Source organism: Hippocampus comes, unplaced genomic scaffold (assembly GCF_001891065.2).
Source record: "Hippocampus comes isolate QL1 unplaced genomic scaffold, H_comes_QL1_v1.1 scaffold5, whole genome shotgun sequence".
Taxonomy (NCBI): Eukaryota; Metazoa; Chordata; class Actinopteri; order Syngnathiformes; family Syngnathidae; genus Hippocampus; species Hippocampus comes.
In genome coordinates, this window is record NW_017805701.1 from 579317 (window position 1) to 597773 (window position 18457).

Genomic DNA, 18457 nt, shown 5'->3' on the forward strand with positions numbered 1-18457 from the left:
CATTAGATAAACACGAGGTGATTTGGCAATCAAGATGATTTTGCAACATGATTACACAATGGAGATGATTTCACAAACAAATGAGCAGGTTCCACTGGAGCACTGCTCACTCCCAGGAATCAACATGTTGATTTGTAGTTATCGTGATTTTTTTTTTGGACTCATTTACTACACTGTTCAACATCAAATTTGAATTCGATAAGTCTTGTTATATTAGCTATATTTTTGAAACTGATTCCAAAAAATGCCTTGACTTTTTCTCTAGCACATCAGGTTTTTGAGCTATTTTAATTTTTTTTGTTTTTAAATTTGGCATTTATAAATTCAATAACTTTTCTATATTATAGAAAATAACCATTCCAATACGACTATAATAGTTTAGGGATCAAAAGTGAGTTTGCATGCTAATAGTTTATCGAACATAAACAATCATATGTAAATGAAACATTTACGCATATAAATCATCTTTTGATTGCGTTTATCTTTCAATAATGTTGAATAATCCAGATATAAGTGCAGTTGGTATCACTTGGTTGTCATGGATAAAAACTTGACCAGTCTCAAAAGACTGTCAGTTGCCGCTGCAGTGAAGTAGATGAGGGATTAGCTTTAGCGCGTGGCTAGCTAAATTACCAGTCCAAAAAAATTTTACATGGACAACACTAATCACTAATCTCGCTGAGCGCAGACCAAACAAAAAGAGCTTTTACAAAAAGGGATTAGCCTCACGCCAGAAGGACGAGGTTAGCTCAGGTCAGGTTGATCAGCTGTAAACTGCGTGACAATAACAAGAGTATAAATGTTATAAAAGAGTAAAATTTTTCTTTTAAATGTTTCTCAAATAAAACGACAACACAGTCAAAATCCACCCGACAGAAACAACATTTAACATGCATACCAGGCCACCAGTTGAGTGTGTCTCCTGGGGTCAACCTCGGGTCCCCTACATTTCCCGAGATACCAAACTGAACCTTTGTGGCCATTTTTTTTTTCATACTGTATATCAAACGGAGTTTATTGGTCGGGATGCTTTATTTTGTAGGAAACAAAACTCTCAAAAATTTTTATCTTTTTTTGTGGTTGGAAGTGTACTCCATAGAACTTTCCCCCCCTCCCCAAAAAGTGGCCGCGCAAAGAGAGAAAAGAGACAAGCTTTGTTTGCACACAAAAGCGCTTCACTGATGTCACCGTGGCGATGGCTGCCCCGGCAACGGACCATACTCACCCGCCAGTATGCTGTTACCACGGTTACGCTCTGACCAGCCGAGCAAAGGGATTGAAGGATCGGGGCGGAGGGGGCAGGGGGAGCAAAGAAGGTTTGTTTCTCACCATTCATCATTCATCTTAACTTCTTTTTTCTTCTTCTGACACTTTCTGGACATTCTTTTGGGGCTTTTTGGAAGTTACACATGAAGCAAACGGATGTTTTGAAACGTGGGACTGTCAACGTTAGGGGGAGGTAGTTGAGCAGAGGGGTGGGGGGGGGGCGCCCACAATAGCGCTGGAATGGAGCTGAGAACATTCAAAGCAGGAGAAGTTGAGAGGGAGTAAAGGGGGGCCAAGTCAAATGAGGCCAGTGCCTGCTCCCCCCCCCCCCCCCCCCAACATTACAAAAAAAAACGCTAAAGACAAACGCTACATTATACTCATGGATAACTAAGAAACTACAGACCTAATGAAAAAAAAAAACACGACTCAGACAATTAGGCCATTTGGCTAGCATTTTTTTTAAGAGCAAAACTTGAAATCAGGTCAACAATTGTCAACAATGAGATAGTTTCAGGATTCGGAAGACGACAGAGTGTCAACAGTCATCCACTTTTTACATTCATTTCAACTGTGCAATGCACATGCTTCAGCAATCATAGTCAATGCAATTCCCTAGCACCCGTTTTTCATGGCGCATGTTTCTCAAGCTAGCATCATCCTCGAGTATGTGTGCTCCAAATTCGGAAGCAATTGGAAAAAAAATAAATCTCGAGAGCAACTCGGCAAGTGGAAAAAAAAATCTCGAGAGCAACTTGGTGTTTGAAAAACTCCCCCCAAACCCCCCCCCAAAAAAGACCAAAAACAAGTGCAAAATGGCCTCTCAAAAAAATTGGCAGACTTCCTTTGTCTCCTCAGGAATGGTTTCTTGAGTCTTTTTTTGTGGGTTTACTCATGAGAGACTGTCTACCAAATTTCATGTTAAATTAAACTGGTTTCAATAAAATAAATCCAATTTAATGCCTCAAAAATGACCCTGGCTTGGTTGTGCCAAACCTAAACTGAATACCGTTTGAGACTTTTTTTTGGGGGATCTACTCCTGTTTTTAATTTCCCACCCTAGAACTGGTTTAAGGGGTTGAAACTTTTTTGCAAAACAAATCCACAATTTCTAAATGACTAAAAAAAAAAAAGATCATTTTCATAGCAAAATAGAAGACTTCCTATTTCTTTTCAGGCACGGCCTCTTGGGACTTTTTTGTGGTGTACTCATGACAGACATGGCAACCAAATTTCATGTTGCCAAGTCTGAAAAAATTTCAGAGGCACATGAGACAATTTTGAATCATCTTACCATGATTATAGCGATATTATTATTCTGGTGATAGTGGCACAAAAAAAAGGGATGAAATCCATAAATGGATATCAAAGAAGATTACTGGCGAGACTGTGACGATGTTGTTGCGCCCCCACGCAAGCGCCGTAGCGGGCCTGGTCCAGGTGGAGCATGGAGCACAACTGGAGGAGCTTACACTCTCCCTGGCATGACGGCCTGCCATCGTAACTAACCGTGAAGTGAGCAAAGTAGGCGTCGAAAGCGGCGTTGGGCGGTAGCCACAAGCGCACAGCCAGTTCCAGAAGATTATGCGGCCGCAGGTCCGGCATCCCAAACGCTTTTGTCATGATGTACTCCAGCTTCCAGTTGGCTCGTTGCTCGAGGTTCGCCTCGGTCAGGTTGAGGAAGTACTGCCACAGGTCCTTTGACATGGAAAAAAAAAATAGGCTTGCCTTTTGTACTTCGACACGGGATGGTGTAATAATGTGACGTGGTGTTGGGCAAGGGTGGCCGTCAAGACTTACCAAAATGCCAAAGTCTCGTTTGTCATAGAAATACAATCGCACCGCCGGGTTATTGGAGTACGGCTCCGAAAAGCTTCTGATGGGCGTTACCGCCGGAGCCACGAACACAGAGTTCACAGGCGAATCTATCAAAAAATTTTTTTTAAATATTAAAAACATGCATCATTAACTCATTCACTCCCAAAGACATTTTTAAACGTCTTTTCAGACTTGGTCCAGAATTGGCTGGTACTGAATATGTTAACCGCTATAAATGCACCATCCATTAAAAAATAAAATAAATAAAAAACTCCATTATATTTTTTAACTTTACCAAAGAAACAAATCATGCGACATTTAATTGATATATTTAATATCATTTTGTGATAATGTTATGATGACTTCAAGATGGCGCCGCGAGAGTGGCTGCCTTTACAGCAGCTCCTATACTTTTTGTTCTCCTACTTTCTTCCTTTCCTAACTTTGCTGCTGTAAATTGGGAATTTCTCCATTGTGAGACGAATAAAAGGTTTTCTTATTCTTATTAATTAATGCATCGTATAATATCGACTGGCAATATACAGTCTGGGATGCCATAAGGAATTTTCCGGCCACTTTATTAGGAACACCTACTCATCAAGTTCAGTCCAAAAAAAAAAAAACCCTCAAAAGTGAGCATCAACATCATCGTCTTACTTTTTACTTATACGCTGTTGACTCATGTAGCGAATGCTTTCACATTATTTCTGCGGTCACCTTTGGAGTCAAGGAGCACCATGATGCTATCTTTGTGCGTGTGTCCGTAGAAATGTCCCGCGATCACGTGACTGTGGCGCCGAAAGATGTTGAGCAGCTTCTCGTTGTGCTCATCCCTGATGGCCGTCACGTTACGGAGCGAGGGCAGGAATCCCAGCGGAACGTGCGAAATGATATACACCTGACAGATCGACACGTCAATCAAACGAGGGAGTGCCGATAACGATAACCCGGAACCCGATAACATGATCGGCTGTCCGCTGTAGTGACACCGCTATCCCTGAAAGGGTTCATGACAACATCAAACCTTCTCCATGTCATCGCCCGCCTTTTTCAGCGTGTCATCCAACCACTCGTATTGTCCCGCCGGGTCGCTCATGTTGACGGTGGCGCGGTCGGGGCCGTAGTAGAGGATGCTGTTGACGCTCACCACTCGGACACCCGCACGAACCAGCTGGGTATAGAAGCCTCCTGTGGACACCAGCACATGAGCGAAGACTTTACACGTACATAAAAATGTGACATTCGAAGACCTGGCATCCATTTTCCAACTAGCAGGAAAGGGGCTAACAATATAACTTACTTAATTAAACGCTAACATCGCAACATGCTCGCTAACATAGCAATATGCTAGCCTTCGGATACTAACTTTGACTGACTTGAATTGTTCCAACGCCAACGAGGTGCTAGTACAAATTCCACACACACACACACACACACACACACACACACACACACACACACACACACACACACACACACACACACACAGTGTGAAAAAAATAATTTTAGTGACATAAGGTAACCTCGTGAAAGAGTTTTCAATGCGTCGTCTTGCAGCCAGGGACTCCAAAGGCGGGCGGCAGCCTTGTAGATGTCGTTTGTGGACGTAGGCAGCTGATCCTGACAACATACACAAAACCGTATGGAGAGACATGCTCGGATACTGAATCTGCCGTGTCGCCTACCTGCGGCCAGTAGTCATGGTTCCCCATGGCGGGAAAGACGCTGACGTTTGGGAAATGTTGTCGGATGCTTTGTGTCAAGTTGCTAATCACTTCGATCACCATCGACGTGGACAGCTCGCTTACCGGAACGTGAGGTGGACTGTCTCTGTAGTAGTAAAGCAAATCAGATTTTTAAAAAATCATAATCATCGTGAAAAATAAAGCTTCATTTCATAATTTGGGACTGAAACCCTCCATTTTTTAAAATTCGTCCAAAATGAGGAATAGGCAATTTGACGCCACCCGGTCCAAATGATGAAGTCGTTTGGTTGTACGAGGCTCTTCATGTGCATGAAAGCCGACTGGATGAGGCCGTAGGGCGAGTCGCACAAAAAGTCCCCAAACGGACCGGCATCGGTGGTGGGCTTCCCTTTGGAGGAGAAACACACTTTGGTGGGGTCCGGCGCCAGGTGGTAGGTGGGGTCCAAATGAAGGTCGGTGATGTGCCAAAACCTTCCTGGTGTAGGAATAATTGGAAAATGTACTTTGGAGTCAAGACAGCACAGTCAGATATCATCATGGCCTCTCAAGAGTGTCACAATTTGTAAAAAAAAATCTACTGATACACATAAGACAACTGCTCACTATTCGCTATCGTACATAACAATCGTGAAAAAAAATATAGGAGCGGGAAATCCTTTTTTAAATTTTTTTAGTTTTATAAGTTTTAGCAGTCTGTACGACTATAAAAGTGTCTGAATAGGGATTTTACAAAAAATGCGGAAAAGTGAAGTGCTTTGAATACTTTTTGGGATGCATTCCAGTCTGTGAGTCTATAAAAATGTCTGAATAGGGATTTTACAAAAATGCGGAAAAGTGAAGTGCTTTGAATACTTTTTGGGATGCATTGTATATCCAACACGCGCACACGCACGCTTTAAACGACTTTTTTTCCCCAAGATGGCGCCCGAGTAGGCAGCCATTGGCAAGTACTCTTCAAGAGTCTTGCTTTTTTGTTCTTCTGGTCTTTGTTTTGTAAATTTCCCCAGTGTGGGACAAATAAAGGACTTTTTTTCCCCAAGATGGCGCCCAAGTAGGCAGCCATTGGCAAGTACTCTTCAAGAGCCTTGCTTTTTTGTTTTTTGTTGTTCTGGTCTTTTGTTTTGTCACATGGTGTTTGTTGTTTCGTCGTGTGGACCTGATGTAGACTGTTTTCAGCATTTTTTGGCCACAACATTCGTCAAAGACGAAGAATCTGTGCCTGGTGGTTGCGCCTTCTCGGCATGGGAGCACGCCTGTACCAACGGATTTTGATTGGGAGGAATGTCGGCGCCATTTGACTGTAGGTGCTGGACAGCCCCCGGGGTGTTTGTGGTTTTTGCACCTGTAATGGGCATTTTTCACAGCCCAGTTTTGTTCAGTGGAGATGTCGGTCCCGGGGTGTTTGTGTTTTTTTTTTTTTACGCCTGTAATGGGCAGCATTTTTCACAGCCCAGTTTTGTTCAGTGGAGATGTCGGCGCTGTTGGATAGTCTGAGTTGGTGCGGCTGGATGGATGGCTGCTGAAGTTGAGGATAAGGAAAGAGGAGTGTCGGCGCGGAGCGCTGATGCGTATTTCGAACTGAGAGTCACCGCTTGGAATTGAAATGGATTTACATGGGATAGGAGAAGTGAACCAATCTCTTTTTTTCGTCAACGGATGCTACAGCTTCTTGCTGACTTTGAAACTTAACTTAGCTTGTAGCCGACGTGTGCACATTTTGAGCATGACGTCTCTGAGCCACTGGCGAAAGGACACTTTATGATTCTCTCCTCTTTCATCTCAAACTGCTTTAAACAAAAAAGCGCATGAGGGGGAAAAAGTGGTTAGGACTGTCCGACGTCTGTTATGTCTGGTGCTGTTGTGAAAGCGCTATATAAATCAGGATGTATTGTATTGTACTTCAGCCTCGCATGTCCAAAACGATCATCAACAGCTAATTTAATTCAAATATTGAAATGGTACAACACGTCATCAGAACAAAGCCAGTGCCAAGGGTTGACAATGTCTTTTAATAGCATTAATCCCTCTTGACAAGAGCAAACAAATGTGTTACGTCTCTTGACAAACTTTATTCAAAGGTCTGAGAGGCATTAACACACACGAGCCATCTGCAGCACGTCAGCACTTGATATTTGTCTTGTTTTGAATGCTCCATGTGTGTGGATCAATTCGTTGCGGTTGACGAAAGTGCTTTTGTTTGTTCTTCAACGTCGTCCCGTGTACTGTCATTCCTCAACGTAAGACGGGTCGGCCGTCTGATTATTATTATTTTATTTTTTTTGCATACAAATTGCATGGGGACAATTTCAGTTTTGGGAGGTATCACGACGACTCACCTGCGTCCCCCGGCTCGGCTCCTCTTCCGGGCGGGGCCGCCTCAAGGCGAACGGCGGCGCATAACAGGAGAACGAAACAGACGAGTTGCGCCGTCATGTCGTTCAATTGCAAGAGCGTAGCTCGGAATACACGACAAAGGTCGCTCAACAACTCGTGTTTGTTGACGAGCAAAAGGCGGATATTGGAGTGGTCAGCTTGTCACGTGACTTTGTGTTTTCAAAAAGACGGGGCGTGGTTTCGTTTGATTGACGGCCGAGCTCATTACGTGACGTGGACGAGCGCGGAACTATGTCGTTCGACCTGATGTAAACTGCGTTTGTGTCGTGTAACTGTCGAATTAAAAACTGAAAAACATCGTTCTACCTTCTTGTTTATTTCCTTGTTCAAACTTTTAAACTCCTGCGTTGCACTGTTTTATTTTCTTTTTTCAGTCAAACGGTTTATTGACCAGTATCAATAAGCTATGATCAACTCATAGGCTAACAAGTAAAAACGCCAACCAAGTTAGACAAGACTTTTTTTTTCAGCTCAAAACTTAAATATATTAGACACTGCCATAAAATACTAACAATGAAAAAAAAACTCGTAATACAACCGTTTGTCAGACTGTCAATAAATGATACGAACAGAAGAGAAGAGTCTAAAATTTCCCCGTGTTTTATTTACCACATTTGCAAAGATGATCAGTCCAATATGTCATTTTTTTCATGTAAAAAAAAAAAAAGACTTGATAAAAATAAAACGTGCAGCTTGCTTGAGGAGGAAGACGATGATGAAGAAGAGGTGCAAACGTTGGCCTCTACGCCTTCTCGTAGGTGCGTACGGCGTGGATGTCCTCGAAGGTCAAGTTCTGGTTGAGGAAGAGAAGAACGTCACTTTTAAAAGTTTTTTTTTTTTAACCCAAGAAACTTCATCCAAAAAATGAAGAACATTTGGAGCACCAAATTTTCTGCTTCGGAGGGAATTCATTTCCAGAGCTCCAGAATCATGAATATGAGATTATTATAGGAAGACATAAATGTGTATTATATTACAAAATAAATAAAATTAATATTTAAAAAAAATCACCCATTTTAGCAACTAAAATAAGATTTTATTAAAAAAAAAAGACTATTCTATAGTATTGTAATACTGAGTATCGCCATGTCAATTTTCAACTTTTTTTTCTTGAAGAAACCAAATTTTTATCTGAAATCTCACCATGACCAGCTTGCCGTCCTTGATCTCCCTGACGAACTTGGTCTCCTTGCCGTCCCACTTCTGCACGTGGACCAACTTGTCTCCGTCCATGCTCACTGTGGACTAACGAGCAGATGACCGTTAGCATCCAGCGCCATTTAAGACTTCTCAAACTTGTCAGGTGGAGGGAGAAACGTTTTTGTCTTCAAAGTTAAGCCGCCAGACTGGAAACGCCATAGACCGACTAACGATTAGCATCTTTGTGGCGGTGTTACCGGCATTTTGAGCAATGGATATTTCAACACATATGGTGGAGCAACACATGTAGACAGACAATATAGCAATATTCAATGAGGTTTTCGTTACAAAAGTGAACATTCAGTTTTACTTTTGTACTGAAGTGCATTTTAAGACAAGTAGCTGTACCCTTTTTGTGCCAAGTTATCACGGGGACAATTTACAGTATTCGATTAACCTGCCATGCATGTTTTTGGAATGTGGCAGGAAACCGGAGAACCCAGAGAAAACTCACACAGGCACGGGGAGTACATGCAAACTCCACACAGGAAGGCCAGAGCCGGAATTGAACCCTCCACCTGTGCACTGTGAGGTTGACGCACTAACCCCTGGACCACCGGGCCGCCGGTATTGTTGACAGTCCAAAAAAACATTTTTTCTACTTTATTAAAAGTAATCAGGATGTAATTTTTCTGACCAGTCTTTTTTTTTTTTTACTCCATTACTTTTCCTCAAGTCAGTACTTGCGTCTCATGTGCGCTCCACAAGCGTTGCTCGGTGTGTTCCTACCTTGCAGTTCCTATCGTCGGCGGTGGTCTCGTCAAACTCCTCCCCCAGCTTGAAGGAGATCTCGGTGTTCTTGAAGGTGCTCTGCGTGCGGATGGTCACCTTGTCGCCCTCCTGGCTGATGATGACGGTGGGCTTGGTCACGTTGCCCACCTGCCGGGTGGCGAATCCCACACCTGGGTGCCGATAGAAGCCAGTCAACCTCTGTTTCTCTCTTGCTGTGCCGTATGTTTGAAGACTAAAAACTACAGCAACATCGATGGTAATTTCCATCGTCGCGGGATGACAACGAGGCGCTCTAACTCCATTGTCCACATACTGGTAGTTACATTGGACTTTATTTATTTATTGTTTCAATGACGTGTTCAGCATTCATAGCCAACAACGAGGCACTCGCTCTAAAGCGGCCACATCAAGTCGAGATTGTATTTAGATTGTATTTATTTATTTATTGAAAAACACCCTAATCCCCACCATCCCATGAGGCGCTCTAAAGCAGACACGCCAGCGCGAAGTCACATGGTGGCTGTCACATTTTCCCCCCACACCTTCACTCTTTCGTCTGCCTCTCCATGATGTTCGTGCACTCACGGCCAACAATGAGGCGTTCTAAAACAGCCATATCAACACAAAGTTCCAATCCACACGCTATCTGTCATTTGGGACATATTATTTATTCTGCCTTCTCACCATGATATGTGTGCACTCATGGATGTAACAAGGCACTCTAAAGAGGCCACATCAAGACTTTTTTTTTTTTTATGTGTTACTCCCCATCCCGCTCTTGTGCCGTCAACAAGGTGCTCTAAAGCAGACATGGCAGCACAAAACCACACGCTGCCTGTGACATTTTCTTTCACCTACACACTTGAACATCTTTCTCTCATGATGGTCGTGCATGCATCACCAACAACGGGGCGCTCTAAAGCGGCCATGCCAGCAGAGTATCTAATGGGAAAATGCATTTTCAGGGTGTTAACACAGCAAACTTGCTACACGGATGTCCCAACAGCACTGGACAGCCGCTGATCCTTTCTCCTCACTAGTAAGATAATTCAGCATACTAGTACAGCGACTTGTCTTACTAGTAGCCTTTTTTTCCCACTGCTGTGTGGGATATTTGCACACTACTAGGAAAACTGCAAGTTACTCGTAGGACAAAAATGCGCACTAGTTGACAACTCTGTGCTACTAGTGCATTCCAAAATTCAACGAGTGAATATCCAGCGCTTCACTAGTAGCACGAGTGCGACTCACCGAGCGCTTTCATGTACTCATCGAAGTTTTCGCTGTCCACCAGCTTCCAAGTGGCACAGAAGGCGTCGACCATGTTGGAGGTTTTGTGCGTGCTGAGCAGGCTGAAAGTCTCACAAGAAGTGTGGGGGGCCCCCCTTCAGGGCTCTTATTGGGTGGCCACATTAGTATGCCAACAGGTGGGCGGAGCCAAGCGCAACATTGGCTCAGGAGACTTTTTTTTTTTTTGCCGGGGCAGTCTTTGGCCCGAGAATTTGGGTCATGGTCCGGTTTAACTCCCACGAAGGATGAGTCCAAATAATCCCTAAAAAATATGAATGTTTGCATTTAAAAAATATAAATCAATATATATTACGATTGTGAAAAGTGTGAAAAAGTCTTACTTAGCTTTTTGTTTGGAAAAGACATTTGAATCAAAATAGATGTAATGATAAAAATGAAACACGACACTGTGGGGGTTCATTGGTATGCAGGCAGGTGGGCGGGGCTCAGCTCCTCATTAGCTCAGGAGACTTTTTTGCTCGGCTGCCATTGGTCGAAAAAAATGGGTCACAGTCCAACTGGACCCCCTGGAATGAAAATGAAAAGTCCAAATTAGCCCAGTGGAGTGATTAATGATGTCATTAGCACCATTCAGGCTGAAGGGGGCGGTGGGGTGGGGGAGGCACGTTGAAAAGGTAAGTTATGTGAAAAGTTGACAAAAAGCTCAGCCTTTTATCCTGGAAGAAAAAAAAAACGCCTTTATTCTCAGGAAAAAAAGGGACTGCAGTGTATTTCCCAAAAGTATGCCTTTTGTTGTTGAAAAAAATAAGACTCTATGTCTGTAATTAATAGGCCTTTTCGACATTTTTAAAAGGCAGTTAAAACATTATTTAGGCAACCCAGTTAATAGTTTTCATTTAAAAAAATACATGTATTGATTCAAAAAGATTCATTTGTTTTTAATCATTGTGATTGTAAAATTCGTTCTTGATTGTGTTTCTAGCCATGTTGAACACTTTGTTTACTTACAACTACAATTTACTTCCGTTATACTTTTTTAAATTTTTTAATTCGTTCTTTTTCATTCACTGACACACGCATATGCTTGCAGCTCTTAGTCACTCACAGTAATTTTACTTAATAACATTTCCTGCGAGACTGTGTCTGCGTGCGAATGTATATCGCGCACTCGGGCGTGATAGCTTTTGTTCGACGGGTCTTTGTCATTATTTGACTCCGCCCCCCCAAAATAACTGTCACTTCTTGCTCAACAGAAACGCTAATGGCACAAATACTCTTCACTATTCGGACACCGTGCGTTTCAATTATGGTACTAAAAGTGAATCTGGCGTGAAAATTGGAATAATTGAAACTGTAATCGTGTGTGTCTCTCTCTCTCTCTCTCTCTCTCTTTCTCTCTCTCTCTCTCTCTCTCTCTCTCTCTCTCTCTCTCTCTCTCTCTCTCTCTCTCTGTACCGACATTTTGCGCAAGTCCTTTGGCGCCCTCTGTTGTTCATTCCTTGCTATTGAAAGGTCCCTCAAATTTAGGTCATGCAATCGGAATACCATTAAGTGCAATTTGAGTGTAATTAACATATTCTGTTTAAAGATTATCTGACAAAAAGAGTGTAAACAGCCACACATTTAATTTCGTTTGTTTCATTCGTCACCACTTGTTCTGTGGATATTGACGTCACGCGAATATCAGCCCGCCAGCGAGAAGAAGACTTAAGTCTGTGGTCACCGTATTTTACCGTCAAAGAAAATGTACACGGTTATGTTTTGGGAATGGTCATGTAGGTATTTTTAGCTCGCAGGCAGGCGCTTTGAGGGCACACCCAGACGTGCATTATTGCGTAGTAGCTGCGTGGCAACAAAAACGTCTAAACATACAGTACACGCGCACGCGTTGTCATCACAGGACAAAAGATGCTTTTGCCAAGGCGTTAACTCTATGATGATACCGCACAGCGGCGGCTTGACAAAAAAAAAAAAAAAATCGATGCGTTTTGTGACCGCATTTGAAACTCAAAACATCGCGTAAAAAAGGCGGGACACTTGTTAACACGTTGAGCTCACAGTGCAGCGGCAGAGGGTTCGATTCCGGTTGCGACCTTCCTGTGTGGAGTTTGTTGTTCTCCCCGTGCCTATGTGGAGTTTTCTCCGGGTGCTCCGGTTTCCTCCCACATTCCAAAAACATGCATGGCAGGTTAATGGAACACGCCCTTGGTGTGATTGTGAGAGCGAATGGTTGTTTGTCTAAGTGAGCCTTGCGATTGGCTGGCAACCAGTTCAGAGTGGGGTAGGCTCGAGCACGCCCGCGACCCTTGTGAGGATAAACAGATGACAATATGGATGGATATAAAATAATATTGGGAAAATGTGATTCTGCAATACCATTGCGCGCTCAACCAATGGTTGTCGACGGGGGCGTGGCTATGCAAACGAGCTAAAACGAAAGAAGGACCGTCAACGTCATCGCCGGCATTTGCTGAGGTGTGGGCGGAAGACGACGCGACGTAGTCTGAACCGTACGCCAAATCAGACCCAGGCAAACTTTCTGTACTCCATACATGGCGTCGACATGCCCCAAGTGTGTTAAGCCGGTGTTTTTTGGTGAGTGGACCAGTGATTGGGGCTGTTTTTTTTTTTGTGTCTCTTCACTGTCGTCTGTAATTACAGTGACGTCCTTTTATCTTATGGATTTTAATGTGATTTCTTGAGGAGAGGCTGCTTATCAATCATTTTGAATATGATACTATTGCTTTGCAACCAAACATTTATTGTATTCCTATCCAGAGAAAGATAATTATAGTATTGCCTTTGAAAAATACATGTACAAAGCAGACGTCTCTCTTGGACATTGTTTCTGGCGGATAGTAAACTATTGAACAAAACAAAGAGAATTACAAGGAATGTATTAAAATAAATAAAGAAAACATACAATCTTGAGTCCACCAATGCTAATGAATGACATCAGTGTCACTGCATTATGAATGTATGAGCAGTGATATTTGAACACAAACAGTGGAGCAATACATGTAGACAGACAATATGACAGTCGATATTCTTTATCCTCCGCTAAGAACGACGACGATTGCTGCTCCTCTGAGGAGCTGAGACCAAAACTGTTCTATTTCTTTTCATTATGACTTAATTATGTAATTGATGATCGTGAACCACTCTGGCAGGCTTCCCGAGGTGCCCTCAGGATAAATAATCAACTTTGGTCTTTTTGAACCAAACGTTGTATTGAGACTTCAAAATGCGCAAAAGTGTAATTTGTATGAGGTAAACAGAGCACAAAAAAATAAAATATTGAGTGAATTTTTACAATATTTGACAGCAATGTGTGTGTGTGTGTGTGTGTGTGTGTGTGTGTGTGTGTGTGTGTGTGTGTGTGTTTTCACAGCGGAGAAGGTGTCTTCTTTAGGCAAAAACTGGCACAAGTTCTGTTTGAAATGTGAACGATGTAGCAAGACGCTGAATCCTGGTGGTCATGCTGAGGTACGAGAGAGCTTCAATCTGGGCCGGGATATATAAAAAAATATATCACTCATAATTTTACATGTGGCATGATTAACATCTGACATAATTTAATGTGTGGTATAATTGTCAAGTGATGTCATCTAAAATGTGAAATACTTCACAGCATGAGGGGAAGCCTTTCTGCCACAAACCGTGCTACGCTGCCCTTTACGGACCAAAAGGTGACTTTTATTGCTCACATTTTTAAAAAGGATTGTCAATATTGCTATTATTTATATGTGCGTATCGAATAAAGAGTAACCTATTTGAATATGTTTCAGGAGTGAACATCGGTGGAGTCGGCACCTACCTTTACGATGCTACCGCCAACGAGGCCCCGGCAGCTGTTCCCGTGGTAACCAAAGCGGGGGAGGAGAAAAAAGTCGCCTCTCGGGGTCCAGTGAAGGGTGAGAAATATGTGGAGTAAAAATAGAAGGAACAGGATCACTGTGATAGGATAGCAGTGAAAGAAAAAAAAAAGATGTATATATATTTTTTGTGTAACTCCCAAAGCTGCCACTTTCTCTGCTGGACCGAACGTCTGCCCCGGCTGCAACAAAACAGTCTACTTTGGTGAGTGCATTCATACCAACTGTGGAATTGGGTCATACTGTTGGGGTCCATTTTCATCCTCCAAGGTCCAACTTTTAAGTTATGTATTATAATTAAACCGCTATGTTTATGGTTAGAAAAGTTTAATCAGTAACTATGGTAACCATGTGCATTTGTATGTGGACAGCCGAGAAAGTGTCATCTCTGGGAAAGAACTGGCACAAGCCGTGTCTGCGCTGCGAGAGATGCAGCAAGACTCTGACGGCTGGCGGTCATGCCGAGGTGAGAGTGCCATTTGTTTTGTTTTGTAAGAAGCTAAAGAAGTGATAAGTTTTTTGTAATGTTCATGTTTCAGCATGAGGGACGGCCTTATTGCCACAAACCCTGCTACGGCGTGCTGTTTGGACCAAAAGGTATGAAGCCACATTTTGTAAGGGTGTTTTTAAGGGTGGCTGCTCCCAACTGTTGCTTTTGTCTGCAGGTGTGAACACGGGAGCTGTGGGCAGCTACATCTACGACAACCCCGAAGCTCAACACTGAACACAAGAGAAACAACAAGAACAAAGCTTTGATCTTGAAAATCTCCTGACAGTTCATTCTGTTCTATTTCTAAAGCCTTTAAGTATTGTTTTGACAGAAAAAAAAACTGGGTGTGACTTTTGCCGAAATAATGAGCTGTTATATATTAGTCAAGTTCGGCTCCCAGAGTCGGACTCCTAAATGAATGTCAATGTATTAAAAATAAATTTATAAACGAACAAGGGTGTGTTCTTTAGTATGAAAGAAACAAGGAAAAAGACCACATCAACTCCTCTTTGATCGAATGAATTGTTAAATAGATATATAAAAAAAGTAAAATTATGAAAACTACAACGGGTTAGGATATGTTAAATATAAATATGTAATCTTAAAATATTTTTAATTGCAGTCAATAAAGTGGACGTAACTGGCATTTCCGTTGGCGACATTTTCAAAATATTTGCACGTGTCATTTTATGAGAAATGCCGCGTTTTACCTCACAAAAATTCACTGACAATGTTGAACACTTAAATTTAACCTGACATCAGAAACGCGACCATTCCATTTGTAACCCGAACTGATCCATGAGTAAGAAGATTCACTTGTTATTTTGAAACGTCACTAACACATGAGTGTGTTTAACTTCCGGGTTCGCATCGTCGCTGTGAAGAATGGCGGAAGCTGCCTTCAGGTGCATTGAATGTAACGAAAAGGCGGCGGAGTTGCACCGAGATTACACCAACGGAATCCTGAAGATCACGTTATGCGTGCGTTACATTATAATAATGTTACTATTCAGTTGTTTGGCTTGTCTCCATCGTTTTTCTTGTGATAACGCGAGCGAAAATAAAAGTCCGATGGGATAAAGCAGCTCCTCGGAATTACGACGGCAAAGTTACGAACCACTCGGGAGCAGCTCTTTTATGTTTTTCACCGATTTAATAGCACGTTCGCAACCGCGTCTCGGTTATTGAATTAATATACAAATTACGGCCTGCAATTGTTATTCACTAAAGTATTTCTGGTAGCTTTGGACAACGGCCTGTTCTAATTTACGCACAAATTCAGGAATTGCGTACAGTGTCGTAAACCGAGGACACCCCGTGTTACTCTCCTGTTGTGTGTCGACGTTTCTGTTTTCAATGCTTTCATTCCATATGATAACATGCACGAGTCTGTGAATCACACACACGTGAATTACACAATTATTTCATTCATTTTGGCCGTTTCCCCATGTGGTTGCTTTCAAAATTCTGTGAATACCTTTCCCTTTTTGCCAAAACCTTAGTTAACGGGAAGAATGAACAATAACATGTATAAGCCCAGTCTTGAGGGTGATTCCACAAGGGGGCGCAATTTCTCCATATCAAGGGCAAGGACTGACGTCATAAAGTGAGGATTTGCCTCAAGTTTCCGTAGCTGCTTCCAAAGTTCGCCTTACACGATTGCCGACATCTCATATCATGGCAAAATAGAAAATATTTTCATGTATTACACATGCTATCCTTCTAACAAGGGTCCGTTCCCATTTTATCTTTAGGGTTCCTGCCAGAAGCCAGTGGACAAGTACATAGAATACGATCCAGTCATCATCCTGATTGACGCCATCTTGTGCAAAACTCAAGCCTTCAGACATATTTTGTTCAACACGAACTTGGATGTTAGTAAATAAGAATGGAAATTGGAGCACAATTATATTATTGAGTGAAACACAAGCACTGGTGTGACGTCAACGCATCGTCAGCCATTACTGGCTGTTCACGTGACGACCTTGTCATCGCGTCATGTTTCCAACACTGTTGTATTTTTTTTAAACACACATACTCAAGATATCTATACATAAACATGTTTCCTGTTGGAATGTATGCCTCAGACTGACTAAAAGTTATGACGTTGAAGTCGCCACTGCAAACAGTTGAGTTGACAGAGGATTTTCAATCTAAAATAGTCCACTGCTACCCTCTGCTGGCTGTTTGGCTCATTACACTCCTCGAAATGCTTGCAATTTCAGTGAATTAGGCCCAGATTACCCCCCCCCCCCCCCCCCCAAACACTTTTTTTCCCCCCAGTTTACTGAATGTTTTCTAATGGATTTCTGAGTTAATTCCTACACACAGTCGTTGCCCACCAGATCCACTGGAAGCTGTGCGTGTTCTGCCTGCTGTGCGAGGCCTACCTCAGGTGGTCTCTGCGGCACAGTTCAGAGTCCAGCGATGACCCCGCTGACATCATCAGGTACACCAAGGAGTGGGAGTTCTATGGCATGGTGGCCTTGGCTGCATTGGGTAAGACAACCGGATCAAACACAGGAAGTCGGAAATAATCTCGCTCCCAACACATCCACTTTTGAAGGTTTGGCGTTACCCTGTCTTCACGTTTAGAGCTGTTAGCGTTCTGCGGCGGCGTGTTGTTGGTCCTGAGGGCGGCGGCGGCGGCGATGTCCTCTCGTGTGTGTAGCTACAGTGGAGTGGGTGTGGATCTTCATCTCCTCTTGCGAGCGTTGTTGCTGTCCGGCTACGGGAAAGTCCTCCTGGTGCCCGCCGTTATCTGGGAACACGACTTCCTGCCGCTCTGCCTCGGCTTCATCAAAGTTTTTGTGCTAACATCCAACATGCAGGCCGTCCGAGGTCAGTGATTGCGTCGTGTGTGAAACAATGAGAGAGAATGATGGTGTACAGTTTTTGCTTTTGTTTTGGGCCATCCTACAGTGATCCTGAACTGCAGTAAGAGGTTGGCGTTGTCGTCCGTGTGTGCGGGCCTGCTGTCAGAGACGATTGCGGTTTGGATGTGTCAAACCGCAGCGGGCGCTTCCTTAGGAGGTGACCACGTTTGATTGAACCTCCATCGATACCAAATTGTACAAATGCCCTTTTATAATATTTAAGGTTTTTTTTTGTAAGGACTGATGTTTACCAATAAAAGGAAAGCTTGTGTCGTTTATTACAGTGCTCTTCATTGCATCGGCGCATTTCATATTTGCCATTCCTTTGTGCGGGTGTGCCGAATGTTGAGGCCCAAGCGGGTGATGAAAAAAAAAAAGGGGGGGGGATAGAAAAAAAGTGCGTTTGAGATCAAATATTTGAACCCAGTTGGAAAGTCCACAACTGCGGCGTCGCAGCGCTTTAATCCGACTAATCGGATTACTGCAACAGGCTATCACAAGTCATTTGGTGTTGACTGGCAACGCGAGGCACTAAGATGACAAATATGTTATTGTAATAAGCATTTTCTAATTGCATCATCGAGATAGGCAGAAGTGCGGTTGTTTTGGTGTGCATTGTTGCCGGCTGCGAGGCAGATGTCACAGGGTTCAAGGGTCACTGAACAGAGCTGACAAAATAACGGCCGTTAAGACTGAAAATTGTAGGGTTGTAATTTTTTCTTTCTTTCTCTCTATACGGTATATTCTTTCATAGTAGCACATTAGTGACTTGTCACCAGTTGCTAGGGAGATTTCATACAGCTTCATTGTAGCTGTAGAAGAGATTATATTAAATTGATTTTTTTTTTT

At 42.9% G+C, this 18457-nt stretch overlaps 4 protein-coding genes across 4 annotated transcripts; 2 read left to right on the forward strand and 2 right to left on the reverse strand.

Moving 5' to 3' along the window:
• Positions 1 to 2450: 2450 nt before the first annotated feature.
• smpdl3a (sphingomyelin phosphodiesterase acid like 3A) lies at positions 2451 to 7332 on the reverse strand. Its single transcript, XM_019882663.1, has 8 exons — positions 7127 to 7332; positions 5052 to 5265; positions 4770 to 4914; positions 4608 to 4704; positions 4109 to 4272; positions 3802 to 3982; positions 3067 to 3191; positions 2451 to 2964 (listed from the first exon to the last, which is right to left on the reverse strand). Exons 1-8 carry the CDS (start codon positions 7221 to 7223, stop codon positions 2632 to 2634), a joined length of 1356 nt encoding a protein of 451 aa, XP_019738222.1. The 5' UTR covers positions 7224 to 7332; the 3' UTR covers positions 2451 to 2631.
• Positions 7333 to 7768: 436 nt separating this feature from the next.
• On the reverse strand, positions 7769 to 10520 carry LOC109523488 (fatty acid-binding protein, brain). Its single transcript, XM_019882668.1, has 4 exons — positions 10368 to 10520; positions 9114 to 9286; positions 8328 to 8429; positions 7769 to 7977 (listed from the first exon to the last, which is right to left on the reverse strand). Exons 1-4 carry the CDS (start codon positions 10438 to 10440, stop codon positions 7927 to 7929), a joined length of 399 nt encoding a protein of 132 aa, XP_019738227.1. The 5' UTR covers positions 10441 to 10520; the 3' UTR covers positions 7769 to 7926.
• Positions 10521 to 12707: 2187 nt separating this feature from the next.
• On the forward strand, positions 12708 to 15181 carry LOC109523486 (cysteine-rich protein 2-like). Its single transcript, XM_019882666.1, has 8 exons — positions 12708 to 12962; positions 13759 to 13853; positions 13999 to 14056; positions 14156 to 14281; positions 14388 to 14447; positions 14614 to 14708; positions 14782 to 14839; positions 14908 to 15181. The coding sequence occupies exons 1-8, from the start codon at positions 12920 to 12922 to the stop codon at positions 14964 to 14966; spliced, it is 594 nt and encodes a 197-aa protein (XP_019738225.1). The 5' UTR covers positions 12708 to 12919; the 3' UTR covers positions 14967 to 15181.
• Positions 15182 to 15417: 236 nt separating this feature from the next.
• On the forward strand, positions 15418 to 17889 carry arv1 (ARV1 homolog, fatty acid homeostasis modulator). The gene is made up of 5 exons (XM_019882665.1): positions 15418 to 15713; positions 16487 to 16606; positions 17078 to 17231; positions 17328 to 17573; positions 17655 to 17889. The coding sequence occupies exons 1-5, from the start codon at positions 15618 to 15620 to the stop codon at positions 17777 to 17779; spliced, it is 741 nt and encodes a 246-aa protein (XP_019738224.1). The 5' UTR covers positions 15418 to 15617; the 3' UTR covers positions 17780 to 17889.
• Positions 17890 to 18457: the final 568 nt, after the last annotated feature.